This window comes from Hypanus sabinus, chromosome 5 (genome assembly GCF_030144855.1).
Source record: "Hypanus sabinus isolate sHypSab1 chromosome 5, sHypSab1.hap1, whole genome shotgun sequence".
NCBI lineage: Eukaryota > Metazoa > Chordata > Chondrichthyes > Myliobatiformes > Dasyatidae > Hypanus > Hypanus sabinus.
In genome coordinates, this window is record NC_082710.1 from 183,192,548 (window position 1) to 183,204,928 (window position 12,381).

Genomic DNA, 12,381 nt, shown 5'->3' on the forward strand with positions numbered 1-12,381 from the left:
GATAGGTACATGGAGCTTAGAAAAATAGAGGGCTATGGATAACCCTAGATAATTTCCAAAGAAAGTACATGTTTGACACAGCATTGTGGGCCGAAGGGTCTGTTTTGTGCTGTAGGTTTTCTATCTTTCTATTTATTCCCTGTTTATTATTAATGTTATAATTATTTTTGTATTCACTGAATGCCTGCAAGAAATCAAATGTCAGCTTTACATGCGGTGATATATACATACTTCGATAATAAATTTGAATCTTGGGCCATCCCGAATCTCCTAATCAATAAGCAGAAACAATGAGCCTGTGCTTTAACAAGAAGTGCTCGAAGGCAGCTTGTGACAGCGCTCATCCTGGACCCCAGATGGAAACCAGTTGTACTCAATGCTAAATGGGGCTCGCCGGGCAGTCTTCCCCATTGGGATGTGGGCTCCACTGTAATGTGGGATTTTATTCCCATCCCGCGCTGCGGAGGGAAAGCTGGCTTACAGAAGCAGGAAAAACTGAGGCCGATCAGCTCCTTGTGTCAGCTCTGCCCTGCAAAAAGTTCATGACCTTTATCGCACAGAAACCGTCTCTTCAGCCCATCTTCAGCCAAACTGTTATTCTGCCTCGGCCCATCGACCCATTCCTGACCATTGCCCTCCATACTCCTCCCATCAAAGGTCCATATTATTGTACAATACAACTCTGATATTTGTCTACTGCAGATGGCCATTAAATGCAGAAAGACCATGGGTGTTAACGAAAGAAAAGATATCAACTCAAAAAACTGGCAAAATAATCAAAGATCCCAAAAATCCCCTCCCACCACCTTCAGCAAGGGGGGGGGGTCTGCGAATTTTGTTTCTTTTGCTGGTGGGGGTGAGAGTTGATATCTTTTCTTTCATTAGCACACATGGTCATTCTGTATTTAATGGTTACATGGTCCATCCATGTATTTACCCAAATTTCTCTTAAATGTTGAAATCAGATTTGCATCCACCACTTCCATTGGCAGCTCGGAAGTTCCCTCTCATGTTCCTCTTAAGAATTTTCCCTTTCACCCTTAGCCTATGACCTCTAGTTCTAGACTCACCCCACTTCAGTGGAAAAAGCCGACTTGCATTTACCCTATCGATACCCCTCATAATTTTATAAAATTCTATCAAATTTCCCCTCAGTTATCTATGTTCTAGGGAATATGGTCCTAACCTGTTCAACCTTTCCCTATAACTCAGGTTCTCAAGTCCCAGCAGCATCATTGTAAATTTTTTCTTTAGTCTTTCAATCTCATTGATATCTTTCCTGTAACTACAACACTCCAGATTTGGCCTCACCGACCTCTTTTACAAGGTCAACAGAATATCCCAACTCCTGTACTCAGTACTTCGATTCATGAAGACTAATATGCCGAAAGCTTTCTTTACAACCTTATCTACCTCTGGTGCCACTTCAAAAGAACTCTGAATCCAGTCTGAATCCTCCCAGTTCCTAGCACACTCCTCAGTTCTACCCTGGTTTGTCCTCCCAAAGTGCGTCATCTCACGTTAAACACTGTCTGCCATTTTTACAGCTGGTGCAGATGCCACTGCAAGATATGATCATTTTACCTTGTCTCCATTTGCTAAACTGCTCCCTCCTTTACTTTTACAGTGTTGACATTCAAAATCCTAGCAACCTCTTAAGTCTTAAATCTAGTTAAACTGATGGTTAATGCAATCCAGAGATTCGGAAGTCAAGAATGCAACGAAATCTTTTTGTTATATGTAGCTGTTTATTGAGTGTGTTGAATTCTGATGTTCTCGATCAAAGGTTCTTTCGGAAGTTGGGTAAGTGGCGCAAAATGTGTTGGTTCACAATTGTTTTATTAAGTGCTAAAAGAAGAAAGGGAATTGGAAACAGACAGTAACAGAATCTAGTGGAGAAGGGAAAGATGATGTAAAGGCGGTGGGCTGACACATTTTATACCATAGATAAGAAATGCTCTGTTCAAAGTAAAATTATTATCAAAGTACAGACCACTCTGAGATCCATTTATAATTCTATTTTGTATTTGCTGAGTATGCAGGCCAACTCCACAAATACAAAAAAGAGTAATATCAAAAATATAATCAGTGAGGTCTGCACCAACTTGGGCATTCACCCAGTGCACAAAATACAACAGACTATACAGCTACAATAATAAGAATCAATCAATAAATGAGAAATATCGAGAACATGAGTAGAAAATGAGTGGGAACAGTTCAATGATGGGACAGGTGAAGTTGAATAAAGTTATTCCCTTTGGTTTAAAAACCCAGTGGTTGAGGAGTAATTGCAGTTCCTGAACCTGGTTATGTGAGTCCTGAGGTCCTGTACCTCTCTCCTGGTGGCAGCATGACCTGGGTGGTGGGAGTCTACAATGATGGATAGTGCTTTCCTGCCACAACCTTTCATATAGATGTGTTCAATGGTGGTGAGGGCTTTACCCGCGATGGACCCAAATAAGAGTTAACCAGTCAGATAGCCCTATTCAGATAATGTGAATTCAGAGAAATTTCCAAAACTTGCAAAGAACTGTAACTATTAGGGGATACACTGAGCAATTACTATACATACTGTGACCACTAGGAAGCGTACTAAACAGTCACATGTATATAGGTAGTTATATAAAATACAAGCAGCCAATTAATTGTTAAACGTTACAGAAAATAACTATTATAAAATGTAAGAGCAGAGATCAGAATCAAATTTATTATTCCCTGACCTAGTCATGAACTGTGTTCTTTTGTCACAACTGTATTATATAAAAACGTATACAAGTTACAGGAAGAAATAAATAAAAAGTAAGGAGTGCAAAAAGAGAGGCAGTGCTCGTGGGGTCATCGTCCATTCAGAAACCTGATGGAAGTGGAGAAGAAGCTGTTCCTGAAACACTTGAGTGTGTCTTCAGGCTCCTATACCTCCTCCTTCATGGTAGCAATGAGAAGAGGGTACATCCGGGGCAATGTTTCCTCTAATTTTTAGTAGTCAGTGTGCGCAAAAATCTTATGCTGTGCAAATTTTTTTTCCTGTGACAGAAGTATGTGCAGTGCGCACATACAATGCACACATGGCAGAGTTTATGTAGGTTTACAAAATATTGGACATAAAACTGCAGAGAATAACAACAAAGTAATACACATATTTAAGTCACTCAGTTATTTTTTCTCTCTCCTGTCTTTGGCATTTACCCATTCTTTGTGGACTCTATCTAGACTAATCGAACTTCCATCCAATTGATAGCTTCTGATTCTCATTAACATATCCAAATGACATTCGCCTAAACAGTTTCTGAGCTTGTTTTCGAGTTGATCCATTAGGCTAAAACTTCGCTCACAGTCCGCACTAGACGCAAGGTTCCCCCAATGTCCATCAACTGTGCAAGGTCACAAAACTCTTCATTTTGAGGTAAAAATGCCAAGTTTGGATTTAATTTTTTCTTCCACGGAAAATTTGAAATCATTAAACTGTCTAACTATTACAGTATTTTCAGCTAGAAAATCATGATATTTTAGACATAAGGCATCGCCAAATGTGAAGTCACAATCTGCAATTGCAGACTTTTTTAGTTAAAAAATTATTTTCAATAAGTATAATTACTAGTTACTACATTGTTTTAGGTAACTAACCTTTTGTGCACACATTAATTTCCTTCGTGCGCTGGTTGAAAAACGTGTGTGCACGCGTACACGCACACAGCTCAGAGGGATCATTGGTCCTGGGCAAAGGGGGTCATGAAAGCTGCCTTCTTGATGCATCACCATCTGAAACGTCAGAACAATGAAGTCATGATTGTCTTATACAAAATGAGCTCACACTAAAATGATTACAACATTCCACTGATAACAATTAACCTAGGAAATGGCCAGACCAAGCTGTTGTGACACCTGCCGCAGAAAAACTGAGAATCTTCGGGAAAAATACAGACACGACTACCTCTGTAAAAATACAAGCGAGCATAGTATAAAATTCTTCACCCTAATCCAACCACTGAAGGCTGCGACACTGCTGGAAAGTGAACTCCAAACACTCTCCTACCCAAATGAAGGAACCCTGGTTCCTCTCCAGCCAGCCTCCCACACTAAAACTTTACTGTTGGCTCCCAACTCCCCGGAATAAGGAGATAACATCTCAGAGTTCTGTCCATTCCATTCCAAATCCCAAACAACCCAGAATGATCACCTTAAATCCTGGGAAGATGGACAAATTGGCCTGGAGTAGGGTGCAAGCCCATTTTTGGAACAGCTTCAATTAAATTCTTCATGGTCTTTTATCTACAGCTGCCACAGACAAGCCCACAGTGAGACTGGGCACTCTGTCGACCCCAACCATCACGTCGAACTCTGTCCGCCTCTCCTGGACCACGGACAGGACCTTTGACTCCTTCCTTATCCAGTACAGGGTCCAGGGATCGCAGGAGACCCAGAACATCACGGTGGCCGGCGGGAAGCGAGTTTATCTCATCGGGGATCTCCGTCCCTCCACCAGATACATCATCCATCTCTATGGGATCTCGGGGTCTCTGCAGACCCAGCCGCTCACCACCCAGATCACCACCACAGGTACCGTGGAGCAGTCTGAACCCTCTCATTGTGAACGTGTCTGTCTCTGTCCATCTCACGCTCTCTGATAATTTCCAGGAAAAAAGGTGTAGTCTGGTTGCAAGAGGTGAAATGATGTAAAAAGATTAGAGTAGACCAGACTAGATTAGGTAAAATTGGATGATCTGAGTTATGGAGAAAGTTTAGTAGATTAGGACTTAATTCACTACAGTAAAGAGAATGAGGGGGAGATTTCAAAGTTCAAAGTAAATTTATTATCAAAGTACATAATTGTCACCATATACAACCCTGAGATGCATTTTCTTGCTGATATTCACAGTAAATACACAAGAGAGTCAAAATAAGGCCTCACACAAGGGTGACTAGAGGTGTCGTGGCATCTACACTGGACTTCGAGTCGGATGGTATCGGGTTCGAATCTAGTTAGCTCCTGACGTGCTTTCCATCTGCACTGGACTTCGAGTCGGATGGTATCGGGTTCGAATCTAGTTAGCTCCTGACGTGCTTTCCATCTGCACTGGACTTCGAGTCGGATGGTATCGGGTTCGAATCTAGTTAGCTCCTGACGTGCTTTCCATCTGCACTGGACTTCGAGTCGGATGGTATCGGGTTCGAATCTAGTTAGCTCCTGACGTGCTTTCCATCTGCACTGGACTTCGAGTCGGATGGTATCGGGTTCGAATCTAGTTAGCTCCTGACGTGCTTTCCATCTGCACTGGACTTCGAGTCGGATGGTATCGGGTTCGAATCTAGTTAGCTCCTGATGTGCTTTCCATCTGCACTGGACTTCGAGTCAGATGGTATCGGGTTCGAATCTAGTTAGCTCCTGACGTGCTTTCCATCTGCACTGGACTTCGAGTCGGATGGTATCGGGTTCGAATCTAGTTAGCTCCTGACATGCTTTCCATCGGTGCTGGGCTGAGTGTTGAGCTAGCAACTCAGACTTGGGGAAAAGCAGACAAACGTTAAAGAAACGGCATGGTGGCCACAGAATGTCCACGAGGCGCAGAGAGGAACAACTCGACAGATAAACACAAATGTGCAAACCAACAAACTGTGCAAATACAAGAAGAGAAAATAAATAGATAGCAAAATCATGGGATGAATTATCTATAGGTTATGGAGGCAGTTTAGTGATGGGGCAAGTGAAGTTGAGTGGTAGTGATACACTATGATTCAGATTCAGTTTATTGTCATTTAGAAACCACAAATGCAATGCAGTTAAAAAATGAGACAACGTTCCTCCAGAATGATATCACAAAAGCATATGACAAAACAGACTACACCAGCAAATCCACATAACATTTGGCAATCCCCAATCCAGAGTCCGGAGAGGCTGCTGCGTATTAATATCGCACTACCATCTTAGTGTGTTCCCCGGAAAGGAGCTCCAATTCCACCAGACAAAACAAGACCAAAAACTAAAGCTACAAGACCTGCACAAAACCACATAGTTACAACAGTGCAAACAATAGCATAATTAATAAAAAAAAAACAGACCATGGTCACAGTAAAAATAGTCCAAAGATGTTAAGAGACTATAAGTTCAAAAGAAACCACCACACAGTTTCCACAAGTCCTCAGGGTCCCGATAGACTCATCATCCCACGCAGGCGATAGAAGGGAATACTCCCTTTATGGACTTCCACGGAGCCGCCCGACTCTGCCTCACAGACGCAGCACACAATGAAAGCTCCATCGAACCCAGCCACACAGACACAGCACACAGTTAAAGCGCTCCGACCGCAGTGGACTCCGAGTCCATCAAACCTCCGACCATCCCCTCCGGCACAGCATCTCCGAGCACCGTACTCTGCCAAGGGTATTAAGACGCCCCCGCCAACAGCCATCGGCAACGTGACCCCGAGGACTGGGGGCCTGTTCTTCCCACAGAGTCCCGGACCTCACAACAGCAGCAGCAACGTAGAAGGTCTTCCTGGAGATTTTCAGATGTTCCGCTGTGCTCCCACATCCGCTTTTCATCCGATTATGATTGCGCACGGCACCCCGCTTCACAAATAACAGATAATCAGCTCCAGAGTGGCAGCTGCCAGCTGAGTCACACCACCATCTTTGAGCTTGAGGGACATAGAGAGGGTAAATGCCAGCAGGTTTTTCCACTGAACTTGGGTGGGATTACAACTAGAGGTCACAGGTTAAGCAAGGATGAAACGTGAAATAGTGAAGGGGAGCTTCTTCATCCAGAGAGTGGTGAAAGTGTGAAATGAACTGCCAGTGGCAGTGATGGATGTGAGTTTGATTGCAATATTTAAGAGAAGTTTAAGTACATGGAAGGGAGGGGTGTAGAGGGCTAATAGTTCATGACAGACTAGATGGGCTAAAGGGCCAATTTCTGTGCTGTAGTACTGTCCATCACCTCCATTTCAGCCACAATTCTCACCAACAATCACCCCTCTCACATCTTGGTAGTGTGGAGGATCAGAGAGATCTTGGGGTCTGAGTCCATTGGACGCTCAAAGCAGCTGCACAGGTTGACTCTGTGATTAAGAAGGCATATGGTGCATTGGCCTTTATCAACCCTGGAATTGAATTTAGGAGCTGAGAGGTAATGTTGCAGCTATACAGGACCCTAGTCAGACCCCACTTGGAGTACTGTGCTCAGTTCTGGTCGCTTCACTACAGGAAGGATGTGGAACCCATAGAAAGGGTGCAGAGGAGATTTACAAGGATGTTGCCTGGATTGGGGAGCTTGCCTTATGAGAATAGGTTGAGTGAACTTGGCCTTTTCTTCTTGGAGTGAAGGAGGATGACAGGTGACCTGATAGAGCTGTATAAGATGATGAGAGGCATTGATCGTGTGGGTAGTCAGAGGCTTTTCCCCAGGGCTGAAATATTTGCCACAAGAGCGCACAGGTTTAAGGTGCTGGGGAGTAGGTACAGAGGAGATGTCAGGCGTAGGTTTCTTACTCGAGTGGTGAGTGTGTGGAATGGGCTGCCGGCAATGGTGGTGGAGGCGGATACGATAGGGTCTTTTAGGAGACTTTTGGATAGATACATGGAACTAAGAAAAATAGAGGGCTATGGGTAAGCCTAGTAATTTCTAAGGTAGGGACATGTTCGGCACAACTCTGTGGGCCGAAGGGCCTGTATTGTGCTGTAGGTTTTCTATGTTTCTATCACGTTTCCTGACATCCCAGGCTGATCTCTGTCAGTGTGAACCTTTCATGCTCTGGACGGGGTCCAATGTGTTGTTCTCAAGGAAGGACATTTTGAACAACAGTGGAGATATTGAAATCCCTGAACTCTCCGGGCGCAGACACACATGAATGCGCGAACACCTGCGCTGGAGCAACTAAGTTTGGGGTTGATCAACACTGGGCGACAAGGTAGCATAGCGGTTAGCGTAACATGCTTACAACACCAGTGATCAGCAACTGGGTTTCAGGCAAGTTTACTAGAGCTGTTGGGTGGTTTAAACTAAAACGGCAGGCAGATGGGAAGCAGGATGACAGAGCCAAGGATGAGCCGGCAGGTTTACAAGTGGATGACGGATGTAACAAGAATGTAAGGAAGGACAAGCCAATGACTGGGGATAAATGCAGACAGAGCAAAGAGTTAACTTCTACCACATGTACAAAATTCAAAAGGCCGAAGAATATAGGACTGAAAGTGCTGTATTTAAATGTGCTTAGCGTTCAGAATAAGGTGGACCAACTTGTGGCGCAATTGGAGATTGGTCGGTATGACGTTGTGGGCATCACTGAGTCGTGACCATAGTTGGGAGCTTAAGATCAAAGGGTATATTTGTATCTAAAGGGCAGGCAGGAAGGCATAGACAGTGGAGTGGCTCTGTTGGTAAGAGATAGAATTATATCTTTAGAAAGATGTGACACGGGGTCAGAGAATGTTGAATCTTTGTGGCTGGAGTTAAGACACTGCAAGGGGGAAAAAAACCATTATGGGAATCACATATAGGCCTCTAAATAGAAGCCAAGATGTGGGGTTGAGACTGCAAAGGGGGCTGGAAAAGGCTTGTAATAAGGGTAATGACACAATTGTAATGGGGGACCTCAATATGCAAGGGGATTGGGAAAATCAGGTTGGTGTTGGGTCTCCAGAGAGGGAACTTGTTGAATGGCTATGACATGACGTTTTAGAGCAGCTTGTGCCTGAGCCTACTCGGGGAAGAGGTTGAAGAGCATGATGAGTTTAAGTTGAAGCCGTTCCAAAATGGGCTTGCACTCTACTCTGCGACAATTTGTCAGTTTTCCCAGGATTTAAGGTAACCATTCAGGATTGCTTGGGATTTGGAATGGAATGGACAGCATTCTGATGTGTTATCTCCTCATTCTGGGGAGCTGGGAGCCAATGGTAAGGTTTTAGTGTGAGAGGCTGGCTGGAGAGGAACAGGGAATTATTTGGTCTTAGCAGTTGATTGGTCAGGGCATGAAGAGATACAGGGGGAGGTGTTGGGGGTTGTAAGGCAGCAGATTGGGTCTGAGGAAAATTGGATCAACCGTGATGAAATGCTGCAGCAGACTCGATGGGCCAAATGGCCTAATTCTGCTCCTACATCTTACATACAACCAAAATGCTCACTGTTCTAGTGATGAGACCTTGGTGGAGGCTGGGTATTCATCAGTCCCACAGCCTGGGGGAAGAAGCTGTTACCCAGTCTGGCAATCCTCGTCCTGATGCTCCTGTACCTCCTTCTTGATGGTAGTGGGTCATAGAGATTTTGGGATGCGTGATCAGGATCCTCAGCAATGTCCTGCCAAAGGGCTTCAGCCTGAAACGTCAACTGTACTTTTTTCCATAGATACTGCCCGGCCTGCTGAGTTCCTTCTGCATTTTGTGTGTGTATGTGTGTGTTGCTTTGGATTTCCAGCATCTGCAGATTTCCTCTTGAATGCTTCAGGTTTTGTCTACAACACTCCCTGTAAATGTCACGAATAGGAAGGGAGGGTGACCCCAATTACTTCCTAACTAATCAAAAATCTCTCAACCACCTTTTTAAATAAACCCAATAGTTTGACCTCCATGGTGCTGTGGCAATGAATTTCACAGACTTACCACTCTCTGGCTAAAAAATCCCATCTTGACTCTGTTCTAAAGGGACGTTTTGATGTTCCAAGACATTGTATAAAGAGACTGAGACATTGCAAGCTCCAGACCGGTACTCTCGTTGAGCTGTTGGAAGGCCAGTCTCCAAGGTTGTGAATCACTCTGCTCGGTACATAGTGGCCTCCAGCCGTCCTCATACCACGACTTCTCTGTTCCAGATCCTGAGGACAAAGATGCATTAGCTCCAACAGAACTGGGCACCCTGTCACCGCCGACCGTCACGTCGAACTCTGTCCACCTCTCCTGGACCACAGACAGGACCTTTGACACCTTCCTCATCCAGTACAGGGTCCAGGGGTCACAGGAGACCCGGAACATCACGGTGACCGGCGGAAAGCGAGTGTATCTCATCGGGGATCTGCGTCCCTCCACCCGATACATCATCTATCTCTACGGGATCTCAGGGTCTGTGCGGACCCAGCCGCTCACCACCCAGGTCACCACCTCAGGTACCGTGGAGCAGTCCGATCCCTCACAATGTGAATGTGTCTCTATCCTCCTCTCTCTCCACTCCTTTTCCAGGTATTTGCCTGCAATCAATCCATTGCTGCCTGGAACAGCTGTGAGTTAGCCTGTAACACCATTCATTCCAGCCACCCCTGTCTCAGCCGTATATCATTTATAAATGACCACTTTGAGTGTCCGATCAGGCCAGGGTGTTCTGCAGCAGTGTGAATTTGACCACGTTTACACACTGGGACAGGGGACTGGAAGGTCAGGAGGACAAGTGAGGGCAGTTTGGAGTTAGTCGTCCAGCAACCTGCCGCCAGTGATGAAACAATTAAAGTTTGAGAATATGGAAAAAGCCCAGATTGTGCAGGGTCCAGCAGTAATTCTGGCCACTCAACTCACTGCCAATACTGGGTTCTCAGCAGGTACAATCCAAGATTTGAGTCCCTCAGAGTTCTTCCTCAATGAACCGGGACTGACCAGTCTCCACATCCCTGACTGATCCTTAGCCAACAAAAGATAACAAACACAAAAGCTGCTTAAGATGTTTAAAATCATGAGCAACTCACGCAAAATGCTGGAGGGACAGAGAAGGTCGGGCCACGCCTATAGAATGGATTAAACAGCCAGCTCTTCAGGCTGGGCCCCTTCATCACTACTGGAAGGGAGGGGGGAAGAAGTCAGAATAAGAAGGGGGGATAGGGGAATGAGTACAAGCTGGCAAGTGGTAGGTAGAGCCATAGAGAGGGAAGGTAGGTAGGTGGGGAAGTGGGAATGAAGTAAGAAGCTGGAAGGTGATAGGTGGAAAAAGTCAAGGGCTGAAGAAGAAGGGATCTGATAGGAGAGGGAGTGGGCCATGGGAGAAAGGAAAGGAGGAGGGGAACCAGCATGAGGTGATGGGCCAATGAGAGGGGAGGGTTTGAGAGAGAAACTAGAATGGGGAATGGAAAAAGAGAGAAGGAGGGAGGGGCAGAAATTGCCAGAAGTTAGAGAAATTGACATTCATGCCATCAGCTTGGAGTTTAAGCAGAGGAGTTGTTATGAGGAGTTGCTCCTCCAACCCGAGAGTGGTCCCATCATGGTGATAGAGAATTCTGGCGATCCTCAGCAATGCTTCGGGCCCTTCGTCTGCAACGCTGCCTCTAAATGTCACAAATAGTGACCCCATTGACATCCTTACTAGTCAAAGATCAATCAACATCCTTTTTAAATTTAAAGACAGCCTACACAGCGGCCTGTGGCAATGAATTCACCACTCTCTGGCTAAGGAAATTCCTCATCATCTCTGTTCTAAGATGATGTCTCGATGTTCTCAGACAACGCGGTGAGTCTATTTTACATTGTGAGGTATCACAAACTCCTGACAGGTACTCCCGTTGGGCCGATCAAAGGCCATTCCCCAAGGTTACGAATCGCTTTGCCCAACCGCTCTCCTCCAGTCCTCCACATTCCATGACCTTTCTGTTTCAGATCCTGAAGACCAAGAAGCAGCAGCACCAATGAAACTGGGCACCCTGTCACCCCCGACCGTCACATCGAACTCTGTCAGCCTCTCCTGGACCACAGACAGGACCTTTGACACCTTCCTCATCCAGTACAGGGTCCAGGGATCACAGGAGACCCGGAACATCACGGTGACCGGCGGAAAGCGAGTGTACCTCATTAGGGGTCTCCGTCCCTCCACCAGATACATCATCCATCTCTACGGGATCTCGGGGTCTCTGCGGACCCAGCCGCTCACCACCCAGATCACCACCACAGGTACTGTGGAGCAGTCCGATCCCTCTCATTGTGAACGTGTCTCTCTCTGTCCATCTTTCACCATACCTTTTCCGGGGATTTACGGCAGTGAGCTGATTTATTATAATATTCATTCCACCCACTTCTATCTGAGTGTATCTCATTTATAAATCAGCACCTCGTGTACAGCAGCCCAGGCAGCAGTGTACCATGTTGATGCCTTCGGAACGGGCACTAAAGTTTGGTTATAGAGTCATACAGTACCACAGCGATGAAGCAGGCCCTTTGGCCCATCTTTTATCCGTCAGAGTCCCATTGACCTGCTCACAGACCGTAGCCCAACATCCCCCCCCCCCCACACATGCATGTACTAACATAAACTTCCCTTAAATGGTGAAATTGAACCCACATCCACCACTTCTGCTGGCAGCTCATTGCACACTCTCACCACCCTCGGTGAGGAACTGCCTCCTCATGTTCCTCTTGAATATTTCAATTTTCCACTCCAAGTTGCACCCTACCTCTGTGGAGAAAAACTTGCTGACATTT

The 12,381-nt window shown here is 45.6% G+C and overlaps 1 protein-coding gene across 1 annotated transcript in view; it reads left to right on the forward strand.

The window, feature by feature from the left end:
- The window catches only part of LOC132394859 (tenascin-X-like), a 168,568-nt gene that overhangs the window by 98,149 nt on the left and 58,038 nt on the right, over positions 1 to 12,381 (forward strand). Inside the window, exons 20-22 of the mRNA XM_059971266.1 lie at positions 4,276 to 4,557; positions 9,801 to 10,091; positions 11,563 to 11,853. Of these exons, the coding sequence (XP_059827249.1) occupies positions 4,276 to 4,557; positions 9,801 to 10,091; positions 11,563 to 11,853 (864 nt within the window). The remainder of the gene's footprint in view (positions 1 to 4,275; positions 4,558 to 9,800; positions 10,092 to 11,562; positions 11,854 to 12,381) is intronic.